The sequence below is a fragment of the Pezoporus occidentalis genome, unplaced genomic scaffold (genome assembly GCF_034315485.1).
Source record: "Pezoporus occidentalis ecotype Australia unplaced genomic scaffold, CSIRO_AGI_Poc_V1 ctg402, whole genome shotgun sequence".
In the NCBI taxonomy this organism is placed as follows: domain Eukaryota; kingdom Metazoa; phylum Chordata; class Aves; order Psittaciformes; family Psittacidae; genus Pezoporus; species Pezoporus occidentalis.
Window position 1 is genome coordinate 1 of NW_026915728.1, and position 24,747 is coordinate 24,747.

The window sequence follows — 24,747 nt, forward strand, 5'->3', positions numbered from 1 at the left end:
CAGCGCAGTGCAGTGTATCCCAGTACAGCCCAGTGTACCCCAGTGCAGCCCAGTGTACCCCAGTGCAGCCCAGTGTACCCCAGTACAGTGCAGTGTATCCCAGTACAGCCCAGTGTACCCCAGTGTACCCCAGTGCAGCCCAGTGACACCCAGCGTCTCCCAGTCCCTAGGGAGCAGGGGATCCCTGCACGTGTACCATGTCTCCCTAGGGGCGCAGGGGTCCCCACACGGGTGCTGGGGTCCCCAGGGCCCCCCTGTGTCTCCTGAATCCCTGTAGGGGTTGTGGGGCCCTATAGGGGTAAAGGGGGTCTCTATAGGAGCCCAGGGGTCCCTTTACCGCCTCAGGGGGTGCACGGGTGCAGAAGGGGTCCCTATGGATGGGGGAGCTGCGTGGCTGGACAAAGGGATCCTATTGCGGCGCCGAGGACCCCATAGAGCTGTATGAGGTGTCCCCATACACATGGAGGGGTCCCTATATGGGTGCAGGGGGTCCCTACACGGGTTAGGGGGGGGTCATTACAGAGATTTGGGGGTCCCCGTAAGGTTTGGGCCGTCTTTTTATGGTTTTGGGTCCCTGAATAGTTTTGAGGTGTCCCTGTACGGTACGGGAGGGGGGTCCCTATGTAGTTGGGGTCCCTGTAAGGTTTGGGGGGGTGTGTGTCTTTGTATGGCTTCAGGGGCTCTCTGAACTGTTTCATCGGGGTCCCCATGTGTGTTTGGGGGTCGGTGTGCAGTCGGGGTGTCCCTGTGTGATTTGGGAGGTTCCTGTATGGCATTTGGGGGGGGTCCCCGCGCGGTTTGGGGGTCCGTGCGCCGTTTGCGGCTGTCCCATAACGTTTGTGGGTCCCATACGATTTCGGGGGTCCCACACTGCTCGCGGGTGTTTCCATCCCCCCCCATTCCAGGATCCCTCTGCCCTTTTAGGGGTCTCGGGGTCGGGTCCGTGCCCCCCCACTCCCCGCAGGATCCCTCCGCGCCAGCAGGGGGCGCTGTGGCGCCGTGCAGCGGCCGGGCCGCGCAGGCCCGGGTGATCTCGTTTGTTCCGGCGCCGCGTGGTCAGCGCCGGAGCGGGAGCAGGAGCGGGCCCGGAGCGGGAGCGGCGGCTCCGGTCCCGGCCGAGGCCCAGGCCCCGGCCCAGGCCCAGGCCCAGGCCCCGCCATGTGGTTCATGTACGCGCTGAGCTGGCTCTCCCTGCTCATACAGGTGGCCTTCGTCACCCTGGCTATCGGTGAGGCCGCAGCCTCCTCCCGCGGGTTATCGCGATATGACGGGGGGATGAGGGGGTCCCATGGGTGCCCCCGGGGCCTCAGAGAGGGCCTGAGGTTGGGGGTCTCGTGGTTGCCCCCCCCAGGCCTCAGCTCCTGACTTTGGGGTCCCCTGGGTGCCCCCAGCACCCTCTGGGTGCTCCGGGGGTTGGGGGGGGCTCTGGGTGCTCCGGGGGTTGGGGGGCCTCTGGGGGTTGTGGGGGCCTCTGGGTGCTCCGGGGTTGGGGGAGCCTCTGGGTGCTCCGGGGGTTGTGGGGGCCTCTGGGTGCTCCGGGGGTTCGGGGCGCCTCTGGGTGCTCAGGGGTTGGGGGCTCCGGGGGTTGGGGGGGCCTCTGGGTGCTCCGGGGGTTCGGGGCGCCCTGGGTGCTGGGGTTGCTCCTCCGGGGGTTTTGGGGGGGCCTCTGGGTGCTCCGGGGTTGGGGGGCCTCTGGGTGCTCCGGGGTTGGGGGGCCTCTGGGTGCTCCGGGGGGGGGCCTCTGGGTGCTGCTCCGGGGTGCTTGGGGGGGCCTCTGGGTGCTCCTCTGGGTGCTCCGGGGGTTGTGGGGGCCTCTGGGTGCTCCGGGGTTGGGGGAGCCTCTGGGTGCTCCGGGGGTGTTGGGGGGGCCTCTGGGTGCTCCGGGGGTTGGGGGGGCCTCTGGGTGCTCCGGGGGTTGGGGGGGCCTCTGGGTGCTCCGGGGGTTGGGGGAGCCTCTGGGTGCTCCGGGGGTTGGGAGGGCCTCTGGGGGTTGGGGGGGCCTCTGGGTGCTCCGGGGGTTGGGGGGGCCTCTGGGGGTTGGGGGGGCCTCTGGGTGCTCCGGGGTTGGGGGGCCTGTGGGTGCCCCCAGGAGCTCAGAGGGTGCCTGAGACTGGGGATCCCTTGGGTGGTTTGGAGGTTGGGGGTGCCCTGAAGGCCTCTGCCAGTGGGGGTCCTGTTGGTGCTGTTGATGTCCCGAGAGTGCCCCCGACATTGGGGTCCTCTGGGTGCCTCTGTTACCCCTTGGGGACCCCAGAAACTGGGGGCTCCTTGAGTGCCCCTGAGACCTCCGAGAGCCCCTGAGTTTGGGGGTCCCATCGGTGCCTCCGATGTCCTGCGGCTGCCCCAGAGATTGGGGTCCCCCCTGCCCTCAGGCTCTTACGGCTGAAGGCAGCAGCAGCGTGTGCCGCGCTCCCTCCTGTGTCCCCGCTCATCCCCACCTCCCTCCGCAGCGGCCGGGCTCTACTACCTGGCGGAGCTGATCGAGGAGTACACGGTTGTCACCAAGAGGATCATCAAGTACATGATCTGGGTAAGTCCCTGCGTGCACACACACACACACACGTGGTCACCGCCGTCACCCCGGGGAGCTGGCACAGCACCCACAGCATGGGGAGCACTCGGGAAGCGCTTCCCTGTCCCAGCGCGGCTCGGGGGTTCCATTCGGATCCTTCCCGAGGGGCTGGTGCTGAGCGGGAGGTGCATGGCTTGGTGTGGTGCTGTCAGCACTAAAGCCACCTTGACCATGGCAGGGTTCCTGCCTGTGCTGCTGCCTTCACCCTGTGGTCACCTCCGTGGTCACCCCCGTGGTCACCCCCATGTTCATCCTCATGTTCACCCCAGTGTTCACCCCTGTGTTCACTGTGTTCACCCCTGTGTTCACCCCCATGTTTACCCCTGTTCACCCCCATGTTCATCCTCATGGTCACCCCTATGTTCACCTCATGTTCACCCCATGTTCATCCTCATGTTCACCCCCATGTTCACTGTGTTCACCCCCGTGGTCCCCCCCGTGGTCCCCCCCGTGTTCACCCCCGTGTTCACCCCCGTGTTCACCCCCGTGTTCACCCCCGTGTTCACTGTGTTCACCCCTGTGTTCACCCCCATGTTTACCCCTGTTCACCCCCATGTTCATCCTCATGTTCACCCCCGTGGTTACCCCTATGTTCACCCCATGTTCATCCTCATGTTCACCCCTGTGTTCACTGTGTTCACCCCCGTGGTCCCCCCCGTGGTCCCCCCCGTGTTCACCCCCGTGTTCACCCCCGTGTTCACCCCTGTGTTCACTGTGTTCACCCCCATGTTCACCCCATGTTCCACCCCGGGTTCCCCCTCCCCCGGGTTCCCTTCCATGTTTACCCCCATGGTCACCCCCATGGTCACCCTATGTCCACCCCCATGTCCACCGATGTCCACCCCCATGGTCACCCTATGTTAACCCCTATGTTCACCCCATGTCCACCCATGTCCACCCCCATGTTAAGCCCCCAGTTCACCCCATGTTAATCCCCATGTTCACCCCATGTTAATCCCCCTGTTCACCCCATGTTAACCCCCCTGTTCACCCCATGTTAATCCCCATGTTCACCCCATGTTAACCCCCGTGTTTACCCCACTTTCTCCCCCAGTTCTCCTCGGCCGTGCTGGTGGGGCTCTACCTCTTCGAACAGTTCCCTGGCTTCATGGTTGGAGTGGGGCTCTTCACCAACCTCGTCTACTTTGGGCTGCTGCAGACCTTCCCCTTCATCGTGCTCACCTCCTCCAACTTCATCCTGTCCTGTGGTGAGTGGGGCTGTCACCTCCCCATGGCTGACACTGTCACCTCCCTGTGGGTGCCACTGTCATCTCCCCATGGGTGCCACTGTCATCTCCCCATGGCTGACACTGTCACCTCCCCATGGGTGCCACTGTCACCTCCCCATGGGTGCCACTGTCACCTCCCCGTGGCTGACACTGTCACCTCCCCGTGGGTGCCACTGTCACCTCCCCATGGCTGACACTGTCACCTTCCCATGGCTGACACTGTCATCTCCCCATGGCTGACACTGTCATCTCCCCATGGGTGCCACTGTCATCTCCCCATGGGTAGCACTGTCACCTCCCCATGGGTGCCACTGTCACCTCCCCATGGGTAGCACTGTCACCTCCCCATGGGTGCCACTGTCACTTCCCCATGGGTGCCACTGTCATCTCCCCATGGATGCCACTGTCATCTCCCCATGGGTGCCACTGTCACCTCCCCGTGGGTGCCACTGTCACCTCCCCGTGGGTGCCACTGTCACCTCCCCATGGCTGACACTGTCATCTCCCCATGGATGCCACTGTCATCTCCCCGTGGGTGCCACTGTCACCTCCCCGTGGGTGCCACTGTCACCTCCCCGTGGGTGCCACTGTCACCTCCCCATGGCTGACACTGTCACCTCCCCATGGATGACACTGTCACCTCCCCGTGGGTGCCACTGTCACCTCCCCATGGGTATCACTGTCACCTCCCCGTGGCTGACACTGTCACCTCCCCGTGGGTGCCACTGTCATCTCCCCATGGGTGCCACTGTCACCTCCCCATGGGTGACACTGTCACCTCCCCATGGATGACACTGTCACCTCCCCGTGGGTGCCACTGTCACCTCCCCATGGGTAGCACTGTCACCTCCCCATGGGTGCCACTGTCACCTCCCCATGGGTAGCACTGTCACCTCTCCATGGGTGCCACTGTCACCTCCCCATGGGTAGCACTGTCACCTCCCCATGGGTGCCACTGTCACCTCCCCATGGGTGCCACTGTCACCTCCCCATGGGTGCCACTGTCACCCCCCATGGGTGACCCTCACCTCCCCATGGGTGCCACTGTCACCTCCCCATGGGTAGCACTGTCATCTCCCTATGGGTGCCACTGTCACCCCCCCATGGGTGACCCTCACCTCCCCATGGGTGCCACTCTCACCTCCCCATGGGTGCCACTCTCACCCCCCCATGGGTGACCCTCACCTCCCCATGGGTGATCCTCACCTCCCCATGGGTGCCACTCTCACCTCCCCATGGGTGCCACTCTCACCTCCCCATGGGTGCCACTCTCACCTCCCCATGGGTGCCACTGTCACCTCCCCATGGGTGCCACTGTCACCTCCCCATGGGTGCCACTGTCACCTCCCCATGGGTGCCACTGTGACCCCATCCCCGGGTGGGCTCTGGGTGGCAGCACAGGTTTGCCTTTTGCTCCTGCAGCCTCCGTGCCTTCCCAAAGGACTTTGAGCTTTGTCCAGGGCTTTGTCCTTGCGGTTTATGGTGGGGCTGTGATAAGTGGGGCTGGGCGGGGGGGTGGAAACTGGAGTTTCCCAGCTCTGGTTGTGCTCCAGACTCCTGGAGCAGCGCTGTGGGAATGAGAGCCCCGTGTGCTCCCTGCAGAGCTGCTCTGGGTGCTCAGTGGCCAAAGGGCAGGAGAGGTTGGAGCCCCCCGAAAGTCCTTACCCGTGTTGTGAGCACAGGCTGGGGGCACGGAGGGCTGGGAGGGTTCTGCCGTCAGGGGGAGCTGCTGGTTGGAGCAGGAAAAGCTCTGACACAAAAGCCCATCATTCCTGAGGAAAATCGCTTTCTGACACGTCCATGGGTTCACGTGGGAGCCTCACGGAGCTCAGCCAGGCCAAGGGCAAGGTCCTGCCCCAGCACTAACCCAGGCTGGGGTGGAGCAGCCCTGAGGAGCCCTTAGAGCAGCTCCAGGGCCTAAAGGGGCTGCAGGAAAGCTGGAGAGGGGCTTGGGACAAGGGATGCAGGGATGGGATGAGGAGTTTGGGCTTCCAAATGGAAGAGGGAAGAGCTGGGTGGGATACAAGGAAGTTCTTCCCTATGAGGGCGGTGGGACATCGGAAGGGGTTGAAGCTGTGGCTGCCCCATCCCTGGCAGTATTCAAGGGCAGGTTGGACACAGGGGCTTGGAGCAAGCTGCTCCAGTGGAAGGGGTCCCCATGGCAGGGCTTGGGGCTGGAGGAGCTTTAAGGCCCCTTTGACACAAACCATTCCTTGGTTGCCTGCTGCGCTGAGCTGATGAGCAGGCAGAGCCGTGTCCCAGCCTCACCCCAAAGCAGATGTGGGCCGCAGCACCAGCAGCTCTGCCACTGAACCTGCTTTGGAGCTGCCCCTGCGAGCTGCGGAGCCTCCTGCGTGTTCTGTGCTGGGCATGGATGTGCCCTCAGCCCCTGCTCCGGGTGCTGGGCGGTGACACCTCAGGTGGCATCCAGGCAGTGACTCCCAAGAGCCCTAATGCAGGTTTCAGAGCGTGTCTGCGTGCAGCTCGAGCGCCTTTGCTGCTCAGAGCACTCGTGTAGGCAGGATCAGCATGGAGCCAGGGAATGGTTTGGGTTGGAAGGGAGCTTAATGCCCCTCCAAGGGAGGCAGGGACCCCTTCCACTAGAGCAGCTTGCTCCAAGCCCCTGTATCCCCCTGGACACTTTGTTCTCCCATGGGGTAGAGAGCAGGGCTGTGTTTTCTGGAGCCAGAGTGGGTCTGGATCTGGTGGGGGATGAAGAGAGGATAAATCCATGTGGGACACTGCCTCCTGCCTGCCCTGGGGCTCCTGGGCTGGAGCTGGGGTCTTCTTGGCTTGGCTGAAAGGCAAAAGCAGCTCCAGTCCCTGCCTCTTAAGAGCTCAGTGGTGTTTCCAGTGCTGGGGCCAGCGCTAACCCTCGTGTCCTGCCCGCGTTTCAGCTTCACTTGCTTTACACATGGCAGAGGCAGAGGAGCTGCTCCCTGCAGCAGCTGCTGGGCCCCCCCCCGGGGTGTGAGCGTGGGCTCTGTGCTTCTCTCAGCTCTGGGCAGCATTAGCAAGTGTGAGGCTGGGCTCCCCTGGGCCAGGGCGAGCAAAGCACCACGGGGACGAGGGATCTGGGGCTGAGCTGAGGGATGGGGCTCGTGCTGCTCACAGCCAGAGCTGTGAAAGTCTTTTAGCAGCAGCAGCAGCAGCAGGATGCGGGTGCGAGGGGCTGGGGAAGGGGCTGAACAGCACCGAGGGGCTGAGCTCCCAGCAGGAGCTGCTCCCTCCTCCTGCAGCACCTTTGGGCTGAGCTGTTTCTGCTCTCTCCTTTGCAGGGCTGGTTATATTCAATCACTACCTGGCCTTCCAGTACTTCGCTGAGGAGTATTACCTGTTCTCTGAGGTGAGAGGCCTTTGGGAAGGAGTCAGTCCCTGCTCTCCCTGCCCACGCGGAGCTGCTGGAGGCTGGGACATGCCCTTGTGCTCAGGATGCTTCTCACAGCCCTTCCCTCGGGGCTCCTGTGCCCTCAGCATGGGAGCTGCAGCTTCTGCTCCAGGATGGGGCTTGGGGCTTCCTCAGCCACTCAAAGGCATGAAAAGCACTGGGTGCAAAGCACAGACTGCGCTCTTCTGATGTGCTAAACCCCAGGCCAGCGGAAAACGAGATCATTTTAAATGTCCTGACCACAAATCCCTTCCCTTCTGGAATTGCCACTCGCTATTTTTATCTCCCTGATGCGCTAACTCTCTGTCACCATCTTCATGTGAAGGTCCAGGCTCACCAAAGGGGCTTGTCTGGCCCCAAAACAGCTGCCACTTAGTGCAGATTCTAAGAACCAAAGAGAAAATCTCCACCAAAGTGAGGAACCCCCCAGGTTTTTATGCAGTTTAACCAGCGTTTGGGGGCACAGAGAGGCTGATGCAGCAGCTCTGCTCTCCCCAAACCCCAGTGGCCCTTCCTGGGCCAGGAGGAGCAATCCCAGGTCTTGCCTCTTCCTTTTACCCCCTGGGAGCGTGAAGGGGATTTCCTGGCTCAGAGCAGCCCAACCAACATCCTGCTTCCTTCGTTCTCGTTGGGAATTGTTGGGAGCAGTGGAGGCTTCTCCTGCGTCCTTCCATGGATGCTCCTGGGTGCTGTTTCTCCCCGTCCCAGCTCCACTGTGGGACACTGTCTCAGCACCTCAGGCTTGGGAGAGGTTGAGCTGCAGTTCTGCCCCTTCAGAACCCTTTATCTCCTGGGGGGGGTTAGGGAGACACTTGGGGTACCCCATGGGCTGGGGCAGCAGCTGGGATGTGCTGCCTGCGCTGTGGCTCTGCTCTCACTGCCTGTGTCTCTGCCTGCAGGTTCTTGCCTACTTCACCTTCTGCCTCTGGTTAATCCCTTTTGCTTTCTTCGTCTCCTTGTCGGCTGGGGAGAACGTCCTGCCCTCCACAGTGCAGCCTGGAGGTGAGTGATGGCCTTCCTCAGGGCTCTGGGCTCAGCACAGCCCAGTGCACACCCCATTCCTGCAGTGTGGAGCAGGGGCAGGCTGCAGCAGGTGGGGTAAACCCTTCCAAAGCCAAGGCAGGGAAAAGGGTGAGGGCTGAGTGAGCAGAATGAGGGGTTCTTCCTGCTCCCCATCCTGCATCTCTCCTGTTGCTTTCTGTGGACTCTCCCTGCAGCTCAAAACAGGGAGCTCAGGATTTGGGCTCCCTGTCAGTGGCGTATGGGAGCATCAGGTAGGGTAGGTGGAGGCAAACCAACAACTTCCATGCTTTAAATGCAGCCAGATGGCAGCAAACCAGCAACTTCCATGCTTTAAATGCAGCTAGATGGGATCAAACCAGCAACTTCCATGCTTTAAATGCAGCTAGATGGGACCAAACCAGCAACTTCCATGCTTTAAGGCAGCCAAATGGGATCAAACCAGTAACTTCCATACTTTAAGGGCAGCCAAATGGGATCAAACCAGTAACTTCCATGCTTTAAGGCAGCCAAATGGGATCAAACCGGTAACTTCCATGCTTTAAGGCAGCCAAATGGGATCAAACCAGTAACTTCCATGATTTAAGGCAGCCAAATGGGATCAAACCAGTAACTTCCATGCTTTAAGGCAGCCAAATGGGATCAAACCAGTAACTTCCATGCTTTAAGGCAGCCAAATGGGATCAAACCAGTAACTTCCATGCTTTAAGGCAGCCAAATGGGATCAAACCAGTAACTTCCATGCTTTAAGGGCAGCCAAATGGGATCAAACCAGTAACTTCCATGCTTTAAGGGCAGCCAAATGGGATCAAACCAGTAACTTCCATGCTTTAAGGGCAGCTGGATGGGAACAAACCAGTAACTTGCATGCTTTAAGGCAGCCAAATGGGATCAAACCAGTAACTTCCATGCTTTAAGGCAGCCAAATGGGATCAAAGGAGCAGCTCCCGTACTTCGAAGGCAGATCATGCATTTCAGGCCCTGAAACCACCCCCATCCCAGGGTGCTGTTCGGTGGTTGATTTTGCTCCCCTTTGTCTCCACAGACGACGTGGTCTCCAACTACTTCACCAAGGGGAAGAGGGGGAAGCGCTCTGGGATCCTCCTCATCTTCTCTTTCATCAAGGAGGCCATCCTGCCCAGCCGACAGAAGATCTACTGAGCAGGGATGCTGCCCTGAGGGAGCGGGGCAGCCCCAGACTGTGCAGGGGGCTGTGGGGCAGCAGCACTGACCCCAGGCCTCTCACTCCATCCCTCCTTAATGTATCCCAGCGGGATTTTCCTGGGAAGTGCTGCTGGGAACGCTGGCACTGGGCACTGACTGCAGGGACCGGATGCAGAGGGAGGGTTCCATCCAGCTCCAGGACTGCGTGCAAGGAGGATGCTTGGTTCCAGCTGAGCACAAGGAGGGTCCAAGCTCCCCTCCCTGGCACTGCCCACCTCCCAGGGCTCTACAAGCAGGAGCTGGCACGTGGGGTGGTTTGGCAGCAGGACGTGCTCGCCGTTGAACTGAGGTTTACACAGAGCCATTCATTAAAGAGAGAATAAAGCGAGCCAAGTGTCCAGCTCCCCACGGATTCCCATTGGGAATGAGGATGCTGGTGTGTCCTGTCCCCCCCAGAGCTCTGTGGCTGTGGGGGGGTGACCTGAAGCTCTCAACCTGGTGCCTTGGGTGATTGTGGTGCTGGAAACGGCCGCTTCTCTCCTCTCTCTGGCCCTGGGAGTGTGTTTCATGGAGGGTGATGCTCTCCATGGGGAGCAAGACACGGAGTGAGTTCCTGCAGCTTCCCGTGGGTGTCATCCCTTGGCATTCCCGGTGCTGCTGCACATCCCAGGCCTCCCCCTTTCCAAAAGGGGGGAAGATCCGGATGATCACAGTGAGAAGGAGGTGAAGCTTTGCTCTTTGTTCCCATGGTTTCACCTCCAGGCTGTGCCAGGCTTGATGTCCCCGTGGTACCCAGCAGGCAGGGCTCGGTGCTGCTCCTCTTTCATGGCTTGGGAAGGCTTCTTGGGGAATTCCTTAGGACCACGGCTCATTGTGGCCAGTTTTGGCTGATGGCAAAGGTGAGGCAGAGCCCCCCTGCCCCCGGCTGGGTGTGCTCATGGTGAGCTGAGAGGATGGGGTTTGTTTGAGAGCTGCTCCTCTAATAACGGCTACGGCTGAAGTTCTTCCCAGCGGCTGCTGCGGCAGCATCCCTGCAGCTCACAGGGGCTGGGCTCCATCACACAAGGACATCACCCTCTGCATTCATTCCTCCTGGGGTTTATGGGGTTAGAGAACCCCAGAGAGGAGAGGAGAGGTGTTGAGGGGTGCCCCTGGGGGATGCAGGCGGGCGGGATGCAGGTAGCTTCCCCACAGAGCTCTTGTTGTTGGGGGCTCAGAGAAGGGAAGGCAGAAGCACTGGAAGCAAAGCAGAGCTGAGGAGCAGCTCCTGGGCCAGCTGCTCCCAGCGCTGGGGCTGTACTTTTGCTCCCAGGGCACACATGGGGGATGCAGGGAATGTTCCCTGCCCCGGCTCCCCGCTGCCTGGGCCAGCAGTGGGGTGAGCCCGATGCTTTTGTCCCTTCCCTGGGGGACAGGGTTGAGCGTTCCTCGATCTTGGGGGTGCCTTTCCTGCAAGGGTGCTGAGGTTGGGAATGCTCCATCCCTGGCAGTGCTCAAGGCCAGGTTGGACACGGGCTTGGAGCAAGCTGCTCCAGTGGAAGGGGTCCCTGCCCGTGGCAGGGGTTGGGGCTGGAGGAGCTTTAAGGTCCCTTCCTTATCCATGCCCTGATTCCCGGATCCTATTGAAGCTGTAAGGTGATGTTTCCAGGCCGGAGGAGGGGATGGCTGCAGGGATGCTCCTGGCTGTGTGTTCACAGCTCCCCTCCAAGCTGCGCTTCACAGTTTCCATCGCCTCGGGCGCAGGCAGATGGAGCAGGGCTGGGGAGAGCCCAGAGCCACTGCTGGGAGCGGAGGAGGAGCCTTGGGCTGGGGATGAAGCTTGGTTCCTGCTCCGAGCATCCTGCAGGAGCGATGGCAAACTCCGGGAGCAGGGCGCTTCCTGCGGGATGCAGAGCTCCAGGGCTGCTCAGGCAGTGCTGAGCATGCACGGGGGGGGGAAGATGAGCGGCTTTAACGCCCCTCTGATGGAGTCTCTTTGATCCCTGTTGCCACGGCCTTAGCCAGCACGGCTCGCTGTGCTTTTCCAGCTGCCAAATCCCGTTTTCCATGGCTGCGGCTTGTGGCCACGGGGTGTGGGAGCTGTTACGGACACCCGTTTCCTGGAGCGGAGCCGCATCCAGGTAAATCCCGTTCCCTGCGTGATGGGAGGGAAACCCAAGGGACAGCTGAAGCTGGAACCCTGTGAGTATTCAAAGGAGGGGATGAGGAAAGCCCCCGCTGTGGTTGCAGGGGGAGAAGGTGAGGCCGTGAGGACCATGCTCGTCTCCTGCCTTAAGATGGGAGGTTTGGGGCTGGATTTGCTCAAAGCACCCCATTCCCCACCCTAAACCCCGGGAATCCCGGGAGATGTGGTGGATAACATTGAAATCTCTCGTTATTCCCAGGGCTGGGCCAAGGATGCTCCAGAGCCCGCCTGCGAAGGGTGTGCGAGGAGCTCTGCCTTATACAGGAGCTGGGATTACTCCTTTGATGGAGCGCTTACAAGGTGAGCGTTAATGCAGAGCTGCCCCCCAAGCATCTCTGCCTGCAGAGGCTCCGGAGCAGCCTCATCCCCATCCCACGGGAACGGAGCCCATTGATTTTCCTGGGTGTTTGGAGGCTGCAGCCCCATGAGTGACAGAGCTGGGGGGTGACATTTCCAATGGCGCCAGGCGGGGCTGTGGAATCATGGAATGGGTTGGGTTAAAGGGACCTTAAATCCCATCCAGCCCCAACCCCTGCCACGGGCAGGGACCCCTTCCACTGGAGCAGCTTGCTCCAAGCCCCTGTGTCCAACCTGGCCTTGAGCACTGCCAGGGATGGGGCAGCCACAGCTTCAACCCCTTCCCATGTCCCACCACCCTCATAGGGGAGAACTTCCTTGTATCCCATCCAGCTCTTCCCTCTTCCACTTGGAAGCCCAAACTCCTCATCCCATCCCTGCATCCCTTGTCCCAAGCCCCTCTCCAGCTTTCCTGCAGCCCCTTCAGGCACTGGAGCTGCTCTCAGGTCTCCCCTTCAGGAGCCTTCTCTTGTCCAGGCTGCCCCAGCCCAGCTCTCTCAGCCTGGCTCAGAGCAGAGCTGCTCCAGCCCTCGCAGCAGCTCCTCCAACCCCAGCTCTCGTCGATGGTGACCGGGGGGGTGCTTGCTGCTGAGTTCCTGCAGCAGCAGCCTCAGCATCCTCATGCTCAAAGCAGCTCATAGCTGGAGCACGAGGGGTTTCACTTCCCCCTGAGCCTGCCTTGCGGCTGGAGCTGGGTGCTCAGCCCCCATCGTCACTGGTGACATCGGGGTTTCACTTCCCTGCCCCAGGTCCCAGCTGAGCTCCAGGGTGCTGGCTCCCACCGGCCCCACGCCATGGCCTGGGCTGCAGAAGGCACGGGGCAGCTCACAGGTGAGGTCCCTTCCCTGCGCTGAAGGATGCGATGGGCTCACGCACGGGTCGGGCAGCCCATGGTGGGGTGGTTCTGGCTGCGACCATCACCGTGGCCTCTGGGCTCACAGATCCTTTGCAAGGGGTGAAACCAGCCCCGAACTGGGCTTGGGGGAAGGGGGGGGGGGGGGTGTTCCTCTGCTCAGCTCCATTGCAGGGGGGTGAAGGACCAGGGGGGTGTATTTAGGTGGACTGGCAGCTCCCATGTGTGATGTGCCTTTGTCCATCCCCTCATGCATGTATCCATCCCGCCATCCATCCCTCCATCCACCCCTCCATCCCCCCATCCATCCCTCCATCCACCCATCTATCCATCCATCCATGCATGCATCCATCCATCCATCCATCCATCCATCCATCCATCCATCCATCCATCCCGCCATCCATCCCTCCATCCATCCCTCCATCCACCCATCTATCCATCCATCCATCCATCCATCCATCCATCCCTCCATCCACCCATCTATCCATCCATCCATCCATCCATCCATCCATCCATCCATCCATCCATCCATCCATCCATCCATCCATCCATCCATCCATCCATCCCTCCCTCCCTCCCACCCTCCCTCCCTCCCTCCATCCCTCCATCCACCCATCTGTCCATCATGCATCCATCCCTCCATCCATCCATCCATCCATCCATCCCTCCATCCATCCCTCCATCCACCCATCTATCCATCCCTCCATCCATGCATCCATTCATCCATCCCTCCATCCATGCATGCATCCCTCCATCCCTCCCTGTGCTGCTCAGTGCCCATCCCAGCTCCTCTTTAGGGTGTTTCCATGCCCAAACAACTTCATCTCACAAGAGCCAAGGCCCTGGGGAGCAGCGTTTGCACATCCGAGCCCCACAGTTGGCACTGGGGTCCCTGTGCAGCTCCCAGTGGGGGCTCCTGGTGCCCGGTGGGTGCCATGGGGACCCCCAGGCCATGCCAGCATTGCAAGGTCCCAGCAGCCGGTGCCTGGGTTACAAACTGGGGGGGGGATTTAGATTCCAGAGGGAATTCCCTGCCAGATTCCAGCTGTTATGGGAAGGGTCGGTGGCAGGGGCTGGATTCCTGCCTCACCAAGGGGGATGCCGGAGCACTAGGGGACAAGGGACCCCCATGCAGCCATGGAGCATCCCAGTCCCCACCCCTGGGCACCACCCAGCGATGGTCCCATGGGGATGTGCTCCTCAGTGGGGTCTCCCCCCCCCCAAACCATTCACCCCAGTGCCATGGGGCTGCTTCAGTGAGGGGAAGCTCGGTGATGCTGGGGGCTGTCCCAGTGTCCCCCCGTGTCCCCCATCAGCCAAGCCCATCCAGGCGCCTCTTGGCCTCACCAGCAGCAGGATGCTCAGGGATGGCTTTCCCAGCACCTGGCAGGGATGTTGGCAGCGGGGGCATCACCAGCTCATGGTGCAGGGGGGGCTCAGCCCCTCTGCTCATAGAGCAGGGTGAGGAGAGCAAAGGGCTCAGGCACCTCCCGGGGTTCCTCCTATGCTGGGGACCTCCTGGTGCACCTCTGGTTCCTCTGCAGCCATCCTGGAGTCGGGCAGCAGCGAGGAGGAGGAGGAAGAGGAGGAGGAGGAAGAGGCAGCCGTGGTGCAGGTACCGCTCCCAGCTCCCCATAGGGACACAGTGGGGGTCCAGCCCCGGCTCTGTGCCGGGCACCGGTGCCGTCACCGGTGTCGCGGTCCCAGCGGTGCCAGCGCGGCAGCATCCGGTGGCTCAGGGCTGGGTGAGAGCCGGGAGCCCGGAGCCAATGGAATGCCAGGGGGACGCTGTGCCAGTGCAGTGCCAAGGCGATGCGGTGCTAATGGGATGCCAGTGCAATGCCATGCTAATGGGATGCCATGCTAATGGGATGCCATGCTAATGGGATGCCAGTGCAATGCCATGCTAACACAATGCCATGCTAATGGCATGCCATGCTAATGGGATGCCATCCCAGCGGAATGCCAACACAACACCAATGCAACACCCCACCAACACAGTGCTCTGCTAATGCAATTCCATGCCAAAGCAATTCCACACCAAGACAATGCTGTGCCAAAGCAATGCCAGGCCGACATAATGCCATGCCATTGGAATACCATCCCAAGCCAATGCCATGCAACAGGATGTTGGCCCAACCCAATGCCATCCCAACACAGTGCTGTGCCAATGCAATGCCATGCCAATGGAATGCTGAGCCAATGCAATGCCATGCCAATGGAATGCCTTCCACAGTGCTGTGCCAATGCAATGCCATGGCAATGGAATGCTGAGCCAATGCAATGCCATGGCAATGGAATGCCATCCACAATGCCATGCCAATGCAATGCCATGCCAATGGAATGCCATCCCAGCACAGTGCTGTGCCAATGCAATGCCATGGCAATGGAATGCTGAGCCAATGCAATGCCATGCCAATGGAATGCCATCCCAGCACAGTGCTGTGCCAATGCAGTGCCATCCCAAGCTGGTGCTGTTCCACTGCAATGCCAGTGCAATGCCATCCCAACACAAAGCCGTGCCAAGGCAGTGCCATGCCAATGGATTACTGAGCCAATGCAATGCCATGCCAATGGAATGCCATCCCAGCACAATGCTGTGCCAATGCAATGCCATGCCAATGGAATGCCATCCCAGCACAATGCTGTGCCAATGCAATGCTGTGCCAATGGATTACTGAGCCAATGCAATGCCATGCCAATGGAATGCCATCCCAGCACAGTGCTGTGCCAATGCAATGCCATCCCAAGCTGGTGCTGTTCCACTGCAATGCCAGTGCAATGCCATCCCAACACAAAGCCATGCCAAGGCAGTGCCATGCCAATGGAATTCCAGGTGTGTTTTCCCCCCCTCAGCATCCCCGCCATGGCCAGGAGCTGGGTGAAGCTGAGCAGCGCCTGGCTGAGCTGGAGCGAGGTGAGCCCCGTGCCATCAGCGCCGCATCCTGCCCCGGTCCTGTGCCTGGGGGCGACCTCAGCCCTCCCTGGAGCCGGTGCTGATGGAGCCGGTGGGAGGTGCAGTGGGGAGCTGAGCCGGTGCCTGCACCCATCCCGCGCCCCTGCAGCATCCCAGGCGCTGCTGGCCGAGCTCTCGGCGCTGGAGACCGGGTTTGGGATCGAGCGGACGTGCCGGGAGCGAGCCGAGGCGTACGCGGCGCAGGTGGGGCTGGGCTCCAGCACCCTGCCAGGGTCACCCTGCAGCAGCCTGGGGGTGCGAGGCTGCGGCTGCATCCCCACAGCACCCAGGGCAGCACCCACCTGGATGCTGCTGCGAGGGCTGGAGCAGCTCTGCTCTGGAGCCAGGCTGAGAGAGCTGGGCTGGGGCAGCCTGGACAAGAGAAGGCTCCTGAAGGGGAGACCTGAGAGCAGCTCCAGTGCCTGAAGGGGCTGCAGGAAAGCTGGAGAGGGGCTTGGGACAAGGGGATGCAGGGATGGGATGAGGAGTTTGGGCTTCCAAGTGGAAGAGGGAAGAGCTGGGTGGGATACAGGGAAGTTCTCCCCTATGAGGGCGGTGGGACATGGGAAGTGGTTGAAGCTGTGGCCGCCCCATCCCTGGCAGTGCTCAAGGCCAGGTTGGACACAGGGGCTTGGAGCAAGCTGCTCCAGTGGAAGGGGTCCCTGCCCGTGGCAGGGGTTGGAGCTGGATGGGATTTAAGGCCCCTTCCAACCCAAAGCCTTCCATGGCTCCATGATCCCACCCCAGGTGAAGCAGGAGAACAAGCAGCTGAAGAGGCTCAGCCTGGCCCAAGCAGCCCCTGAAGTTCTGCTCGAGGAGGGGCCCCCTGAGGAGGACCCTGACCCTGCCCATTCCTATGAGCAGCAGCTTGAGGGTGAGCCAGGGTGATCCCATCCCACCCCATCCCCATCCCATCCCCATCCCATCCCCATCCCATCCCCATCCCATCCCCATCCCACCCCATCCCCAGCCCCATCCCATCCCCATCCCCATCCCATCCCCATCCCCATCCCATCCCCATCCCATCCCCATCCCCCCCATCGCCCCCATCCCCCCATCCCCATCCCATATCCCCATCCCCATCCCATCCCCATGTCCTTGTGCCATCATCCCCCCATCCCCATCCCCATCCCCATCCCATCCCCATCCCATCCCATCCCATCCCCACCTAGAAGCAGCACAGCACCAGCCCCATCCCGGGGTTGCCTAAGCTCTGCTCAGCCTGGCCCTGGCGTTTGGGTTGTTCCTGGTCCTTGTTCCGGATAAACAGGAGAAAGTGAATGTGAAGCCAGAGGGAAAAGCTGAACTGAAAGTGCTGCTGCCCAGCTTCCCTCTTTCCCATCCTGGTTTCCCACCCTGCTTCCCTCTTCTGCCTGGGTTTGTGTCCGCACCTGGAGATGCGCCCTCAGGGACCCCCCTTCCAGCCAAACCCTCCCTTGGGATCATCCAAGCTCTTTTCCCATGGGTTGAGGATGCTCAGGGCAGCTTTGGGCAGGAGAAGGGTGCTGAGCACAGCCCCGGTGCCCTGGGCTTGCTCTTCCCCCCCATTGTCCCCGCCTCAGCTCCCAGCAGGATGGGGGTGAGCTGGGGAGGTCCCTGTGGCATCCCAGCGCCAGGGATGGGCTCTGCGCTCCCCATTCCCACCCCGCATTCCCTGCGCTCTGCTCCCAGCCCTGCAGAACAAGGTCTCGTGGCTGCTGGAGCAGCGCAAGGACCTCAGCAGCCAGATCCAGGAGCTGCAGCGGCAGAAGCAGGACCTGCAGGACCAGGTACCCAAAGGGACCCCCCCAGTGGCACCTCCCAGCCCTTCCCCTCCATCCTCACCCCCTGCTCATCCCCGCAGCTCCTCACTGAGCTCAGGGGTTGGATCCAACCCTTCATCACCTCCCTGATGTCCCGGGGGTGATCCCATGGGGGGACCCCCTGGGTGATCCCGGCTCCTGTCCCGCTGCAGCTGGAGCTGGAGCAGGAGGAGCAGCAGCGCCTGCGGGCGGCCCTGGGCACCAGCCAGCGGGCGCTGAGGTCCTTCAAGAGAGGTGAGATGGGTGCTGGGTGCCCCAGTGCCACCCAGTGCGGGGGAGCCGGTGATGGCCTGGGTGTCCCCACATGGTGCCGAGGTGCTGGGGTGCCGCGGACCCCCTGAGACCTCGCTGTCCTGCAGTGTCCCACATCATCACCCAGGACTACTGCGAGGCCGTGCAGCAGCTCGAGCTGGAGCAGGACCTGCGCCTGCACGCCGAAGCCTTCGCCCATGAGGTGCAGGCAGGGCCCGGGGCACCCTGGCCATGGGTGCTGGGGGGCGGAAAGGCACCCATGAGGTGGGAGAGCAGCGGGGTGCTGCTGCTGCCGGCGTCCCTCAATGAGAGCTGGAGATGGATATTGGGAAGCTCTTCCCTGGGAGGGTGCTGAGGCGCTGGCACAGGGTGCCCAGAGAAGCTGTGGCTGCCCCATCCCTGGCAGTGCTCAAGGCCAGGTTGGACACAGGGGCTTGGAGCAAGCTGCTCCAGTGGAAGGGGTCCCTGCCCGTGGCAGGGGTTGGGGGTGGATGGGATTTAAGGTCCCTTCACCCCAAACCTCTCTGATTCAATGATGGAGACACCCCGATATTCCGGCACCAAGGGGATGGGGATGGGGATGCTCGGGGTCACCCATCGCAGCTCCCTGTGCTGGGATCCCATGGGGTTCACTCCCAGCCTCCGGGGCAAGGGCAGCGAAGCCCATTGCCCACGGCAAAGGGAGCTCCTCCTGCTCCGGGCCCGCTGAGCCCCCGTCCCCATGGCAGATGCTGGTGCAGAAGAAGGAGGCGAAGCGGCAGAGCTCCATCCTGCTGCAGGGCACGGGGCCCAGCGCCCAGCTGCTGGCGGCACTGCAGGACGTGGGGAGCCTCACCCGGGAGCTGGAGGAGGCCAGGAGGGAGCAGCGCCAGAGGGTCAGGGCTGTCCCCAAGGGGTGACAATGGCGGGGACACGGGGGTGGCAATGGGGGTGACAATGGGGGTGACAATGGGGGTTACATGGGGGTTACACATAGGGGTGGCAATGGGGGTGACATAGGGGTGACAATGGGGGTTACACATAGGGGTGACAATGGGGGTGACACGGGGTGACATAAGGCTGGCAATGGGGGTGACACAGGGGGTTACATAGGGGTGACAAAGGGGGTGACATAGGGGTGGCAATGGGGGTGAGAGTGGGGGTGGCAATGGGGGTGAGAGTGGGAGTGGCAATGAGGGTGACATAGGGGTGACAATGGGGGTGACACAGGGGGTTACACAGGGGGTTACATAGGGTTGACAATGGGTGTGACACAAGGGTGACATAGGGGTGGCAATGGGGGTGACAATGGGGGTGACCCGGGGGGTTGCACAGGGGTGACAATGGGGGTGACATAGGGGTGGCAATGGGGATGACATGGAGGTGACACAGGGGGTTACATAAGGGTGACATGGGGGTGACACAAGGGTGACATAGGGGTGGCAATGGGGATGACATGGGGGTGACACAGGGGGTTACATAAGGGTGACATGGGGGTGACATAGGGGTTATACAGGGGTGACACAGGGATGACACAGAGGGTGACATAGGGATGGGTCACAGCACCGCTCTGGTGCTGGTGGAGGTTCCTGTGGGTGCAGGAACTGAATGTGACCAGGATCAGCCCCCCCACATCATGCCCATCCCACTCTGGTGCCCAACATGGGGAGGTTCTTCCAGACCCCCATCACCCTCCCCGTGCCCATCCCATGCTGGTACCCAACCGTGAGGGGTTGTTCTCCAGACCCCCATCACCCCCTCCGTGCCCATCCCATGCTGGTACCCAGCCATGAGGGGTTGTTCTCCAGACCCCCATCACCATCTCCATGCCCATCCCATGCTGGTACCCAACCATGAGGGGTTGTTCTCCAGACCCCCATCACCCCCTCCGTGCCCATCCCATGCTGGTACCCAGCCATGAGGGGTTGTTCTCCAGACCCTTCCATAACCCTCTCCATGCCCATCCCATGCTGGTACCCAGCCATGAGGGGTTGTTCTCCAGACCCCCATCACCCTCTCCATGCCCATCCCATGCTGGTACCCAGCCATGAGGGGTTGTTCTCCAGACCCCCATCACCCTCTCCGTGCCCATCCCATGCTGGTACCCAACCGTGAGGGGTTGTTCTCCTGACCCCTCCATCACCAATCCATGCCCATCCCATGCTGGTACCCAGCCATGAGGGGTTGTTCTCCAGACCCTTCCATAACCCTCTCCATGCCCATCCCATGCTGGTACCCAACCATGAGGGGTTGTTCTCCAGACCCCCATCACCCCCTCCGTGCCCATCCCATGCTGGTACCCAACCATGAGGGGTTGTTCTCCAGACCCCCATCACCCCCTCCGTGCCCATCCCATGCTGGTACCCAGCCATGAGGGGTTGTTCTCCAGACCCTTCCATAACCCTCTCCATGCCCATCCCATGCTGGTACCCAGCCATGAGGGGTTGTTCTCCAGACCCCCATCACCCTCTCCGTGCCCATCCCATGCCTGGTTCCCAAACAGGCCGTTCTTCCATGGGTTTCCACCAGCACTGTCGGGTCCCATGGCTGGGGTACCACACAGTGGGGGTAGCCCCCACCCTGGGTTAGCACCCCCCAAGCTGCCACCACCCAGCCCACAGTCGCCCTCACCATAGCTTGAAGCTCCTTGCAAGTGGCCAATGTGGGTCGTGGAGCCCCCACGGCCCCAACAGGGCCAGCACCGTGGTCCCAGCTCCAGCACCCCCATTCCCGTAGGTGCAGGAGCTGGAGGAGGAGCTGGGGAAGCGCCCGGGCCCGGAGGAGCTGGATGAGGCCCGGGCAGCCCTGGCTGCGGCTGAGGAGGAGAAGCTGCAGCTGAGGATGCGGCTGCAGGAGGCTGAGCAGCGCCTGCGGGAGCTCCAGGAGGAAGGTGGGAGCAGGAGCCCCAGGGATGCCCATAGGGATCCCCATGGGGTGCCCATAGGGACATCTATAGGGATACCCATAGGGGTGCCCAGAGGGATGCCCAGAGGGATGTCCAAGGGATGCCCATAGGGATCCCCATGGGGTGCCATAGGGACATCTATAGGGATATCCATAGGGGTGCCCAGAGGGATGCCCAGAGGGATGTCCAAGGGATGCCCATAGGGATCCTCATGGGGTGCCATAGGGACATCTATAGGGATACCCAGAGGGGTGCCCAGAGGGATGTCCATAGGAGTGCCCATAGGGACATCTATAGGGGTACCCATAGGGGTGCCCAGAGGGATGTCCATCAGGATGTCCAAGGGATGCCCATAGGGATGCCCATAGGAGTGCCCATAGGGATACCCATAGGAATGTCCATCAGGATGCCCATAGGGATGTCCAAGGGATGCCCATAGGGATACCCATAGGAATGTCCATCAGGATGCCCATGGGGCTGTCCAAGGGAAGCCCATAGGGGTGCCCATAGGGATACCCATAGGAATGTGCATCAGGATGCCCATAGGGATGTCCAAGGGATGCCCATAGGGATGCCCATAGGAGTGCCCATAGGGATACCCATAGGAATGTCCATCAGGATGCCCATAGGGATGTCCAAGGGATGCCCGTAGGGATGCTCATAGGGATGTCCATAGGGGTGTCCATAGGGATGTCCAAGTGATGCCCACAGGGGTGTCCATAGGGATGTTCAAGGGGTGCCCCTAGGGGTGTCCATAGGGGTGTCCATAGGGATGTCCAAGGGCTGCCCATAGGGGTGCCCATAGAGCTGCCCATAGAGCTGCCCATAGGGATGCCCAAGGGGTGTCTCAGTCTCCGAGGGGCAGCAGCCCTCACTTCACCCCATTGCAGTGGGGCTGCTGCAGGAGAAGCTGGCCCAGGACCCACTGGTGCAGAGCCAGGCCCCAGCGATGGCTGCGCCACCACCACCACCACCACCGCTGCCACCACCTGCACCCACTGTGCCTGTGGAGTAAGTGACCCCAAAGGACACCCCATGGGTGCCGTGGGGCTTCCGGGCTGTCCCTGCCATAGCAGATGAGTTGGGCCGGGAAACCTTCACCCCACGGCGCTGGGAATTGTCCCTGGGCATTGTCCCCATGGGATACAGATGGGGGTCACTGGGCACCGTGTCTGGTGTTGGGGGTCCTGGTGCAGCTCGGATGGGCTCTGACCTCCCCTCTCCCTTCCAGCCCGCTCGTGGCCATCAGACAGAGGAAGGGGCTGGTGAAGCTGCAGCGCTGTAAGTCCCCACCATGGGCCCCATTGCATCCGTACTGGGGGGTCCTGGTGCCATTGAAGGGACACCCTGTGAGCCCCTCATTCCCTAAAGGAAGGTGCTCAGGAGGCAGCACCCCCGCTCCTGCCCAGTGCGTGATGGGGATGAGCAGGGTGCTACCAGCCCCGGGTCATGGTTGGGGTTGGCAGCAAGGGATGGACCCCGGGCATGGGGACACCGCAGGGAGGTGCCATCTCCTGACCCGCAGCAGGGACTGAGCCTTGCCACGGGCGTGCAGGGTCTCAGTGTGGTGCTCCCTGCCCAGGCAAGCCAGGAGCTGAGGATGCCAAAGCTCGAGCCGTGCAGGAGATGATGGAGCGGATAAAGAACGGCGTGGTCCTGAGGCCCGCAAAGGACCGGGCCCCCCTGGGACGGGTAGGGAGGGACCACGGGCTCCCCATCCCATGCGGTGATGTTCTCGGGGAGGACCCAAGGGCTTGGGATGGGTTTGGGCAGCACCAGCAGCAGGATGAGGCCGCATCTCCTCCCGCAGGGTGCATCGGTGACGGGCAGCAAGCGGAGGAGCGCGGCGCTGGAGCTGCAGAGCATCCTGGTGAGCATCCAGCCCCTGTCCCTTGTCATCCCTGTGTCCCAGTGCCGGGATGCTGCCCCTCAGCACCCCCGCTGTGTGCCCTGGTCCCCAGGGTGCCATGAGGAGGGCGAGCAGGAGGGCTGGAGCGCGGCAGAGCAGCCTCAAGGGCAGGGACCAGCAGCTTGAGACCATCCTGCAGCGCCGGCGCCGCGCCCTGGATGCGGCCCCGGAGGAGCACAGCGATGCTGAGGCTGAGGAATGGCCGGATCCTGGTACGGAGAAGGGCTTGGGAGGGGGATAATGGGGCTGGATGAGCTCCGCATGGAGGGAGCATCCCAAGGGAGCGGGGTCGGTCTGTGGGGTCAGCGCTGTGAGCGTGGTGGGACATGGGAAGGGGTTGAATGGAGGAGGTGGGGCTGCCCCATCGCTGGCAGTGTTCAAGGCCAGGTTGGACACAGGGGCTTGGAGCAAGCTGCTCCGGTGGAAGGGGTCCCTGCCCGTGGCAGGGCTTGGAGCCTCAAGGTCCCTTCCACCCAACCCATCCCATGGTTCCATGACTGCAGAGGTGACAGCACCCCCGTCCCTCGCTGTCCCCTTACCCCACCTGATGCTCTGTGGTCCCTGCTGGTGACAAGCACCGGGTCCCCATGGGCTCTGCCTTTGCCCTCACCCACATCTCCCATCTCTCCGCAGGGGACGAGGGCCTCGGGGCGGCTCCATCCGGGTGCTCCCCCTTCAGGCCCCGGCTTTCCAGCGGCCTCCCCAGGACCCGGCCGCTCGCCCGCCCGGCCAGGGGCAGCGGGGAGCCAGGGTAGGGGAGGTGGCATCACCCTGACTGGAGCCAGGGCTGGGTGAGGAGGAGGTGGGTGAGGAGGTGATGGGTGATGGGTGAGGAGGAGATGGGTGAGGAGGTGATGGGTGATGGGTGAGGAGGTGATGGGTGAGGAGGAGGTGGGTGAGGAGGTGATGGGTGAGGAGGTGATGGGTGAGGAGGTGATGGGTGAGGAGGAGATGGGTGAGGAGGAGATGGGTGAGGAGGAGATGGGTGAGGAGGAGATGGGTGAGGAGGAGATGGGTGAGGAGGTGATGGGTGAGGAGGTGATGGGTGAGGAGGTGATGGGTGAGGAGGAGATGGGTGAGGAGGTGATGGGTGATGGTGAGGAGGTGATGGGTGATGGGTGAGGAGGTGATGGGTGAGGAGGAGATGGGTGAGGAGGAGATGGGTGAGGAGGAGATGGGTGAGGAGGTGATGGGTGAGGAGGTGATGGGTGAGGAGGAGATGGGTGAGGAGGTGATGGGTGAGGAGGAGATGGGTGAGGAGGTGATGGGTGAGGAGGTGATGGGTGAGGAGGTGATGGGTGAGGAGGAGATGGGTGAGGAGGAGATGGGTGAGGAGGAGATGGGTGAGGAGGAGATGGGTGAGGAGGAGATGGGTGAGGTGAGATGGGTGAGGAGGAGATGGGTGAGGAGGAGGTGGGTGAGGAGGAGATGGGTGAGGAGGTGATGGGTGAGGAGGAGATGGGTGAGGAGGAGATGGGTGATGGGTGAGGAGGAGATGGGTGAGGAGGTGATGGGTGAGGAGGAGATGGGTGAGGAGGAGATTGGTGAGGAGGTGATGGGTGATGGGTGAGGAGGAGATGGGTGAGGAGGTGATGGGTGAGGAGGAGATGGGTGAGGAGGAGATTGGTGAGGAGGTGATGGGTGATGGGTGAGGAGGAGATGGGTGAGGAGGAGGTGGGTGATGGGTGAGGAGGAGATGGGTGAGGAGGTGATGGGCTCCCATCCTTCTCTTCCAGCAGCTTCCATCCTCCTGGGCTTCACCAGGTCCCACGTGTGTCTACTGAGGGGACACGGGCAGGGGTGGGACTGGAGCTGCTGCAGATGGGGTTTGGCACTAGACCCTATGGGACCGGAGCGGGCAGCCGCGCTCTGCCACCCCAGGGTGCCTGCTGGCTGTTGTGCTCCCCTTTGCAGACTCAAATCTCCCTATTTAAGGAGGTAAATGGCACCCGGACCCCCAAATAAAGGGACTTGGATCACATCGGAGCTGTGATGTCCCATGTCCCCTCCGTGTCGCCAGCCTGGTCCCACTGTGCATGGGTACCCATCCACAGCACGGGCAGCCCCTGCACACGGCCGGTGCTGGATGGGGATGTGATCTTCCTCTTGGTGCCCACGGGAGCTGAGCCCCAGCTGGGGGCACGAAGGGCCTGGGATGCAGATGGGGACCCCCACA

At 61.9% G+C, this 24,747-nt stretch overlaps 2 protein-coding genes across 3 annotated transcripts; both read left to right on the top strand.

Moving 5' to 3' along the window:
* The first annotated feature begins 1,066 nt into the window (after positions 1-1,066).
* On the top strand, positions 1,067-9,643 carry TEX261 (testis expressed 261). The gene is made up of 6 exons (XM_062633773.1): positions 1,067-1,228; positions 2,451-2,530; positions 3,627-3,780; positions 7,080-7,147; positions 8,089-8,191; positions 9,255-9,643. The coding sequence occupies exons 1-6, from the start codon at positions 1,159-1,161 to the stop codon at positions 9,368-9,370; spliced, it is 591 nt and encodes a 196-aa protein (XP_062489757.1). The 5' UTR covers positions 1,067-1,158; the 3' UTR covers positions 9,371-9,643.
* A 2,978-nt stretch (positions 9,644-12,621) lies between these two features.
* LOC134171501 (shootin-1-like) lies at positions 12,622-24,329 on the top strand. 2 transcript variants are annotated; one of them, XM_062633774.1, is made up of 17 exons: positions 12,622-12,746; positions 14,313-14,383; positions 15,625-15,685; positions 15,834-15,928; positions 16,472-16,598; positions 17,396-17,493; positions 17,679-17,760; positions 17,886-17,980; positions 18,507-18,653; positions 20,494-20,647; positions 21,553-21,673; positions 21,894-21,943; positions 22,245-22,354; positions 22,473-22,532; positions 22,624-22,783; positions 23,205-23,362; positions 24,308-24,329. In XM_062633774.1, the coding sequence occupies exons 1-16, from the start codon at positions 12,710-12,712 to the stop codon at positions 23,324-23,326; spliced, it is 1,590 nt and encodes a 529-aa protein (XP_062489758.1). In that variant the 5' UTR covers positions 12,622-12,709; the 3' UTR covers positions 23,327-23,362; positions 24,308-24,329. The 2 variants fall into 2 exon arrangements, with proteins under 2 accessions (XP_062489758.1, XP_062489759.1); XM_062633775.1 differs by having other exon boundaries at positions 24,311-24,329.
* Positions 24,330-24,747: the final 418 nt, after the last annotated feature.

Bases quoted from the DNA above. Each gene is read 5' to 3' on its own strand.
- TEX261 (XM_062633773.1), top strand. From the start codon at position 1,159: ATGTGGTTCATGTACGCGCTGAGCTGGCTCTCCCTGCTCATACAGGTG. The intron at 1,229-2,450 runs GTGAGGCCGCAG...CTCCCTCCGCAG, and splicing joins CTTCGTCACCCTGGCTATCG to CGGCCGGGCTCTACTACCTG. The intron at 3,781-7,079 runs GTGAGTGGGGCT...TCTCCTTTGCAG, and splicing joins CAACTTCATCCTGTCCTGTG to GGCTGGTTATATTCAATCAC.
- LOC134171501 (XM_062633774.1), top strand. From the start codon at position 12,710: ATGGCCTGGGCTGCAGAAGGCACGGGGCAGCTCACAG. The intron at 12,747-14,312 runs GTGAGGTCCCTT...GTTCCTCTGCAG, and splicing joins AGGCACGGGGCAGCTCACAG to CCATCCTGGAGTCGGGCAGC. The intron at 17,981-18,506 runs GTGCAGGCAGGG...TCCCCATGGCAG, and splicing joins CCGAAGCCTTCGCCCATGAG to ATGCTGGTGCAGAAGAAGGA.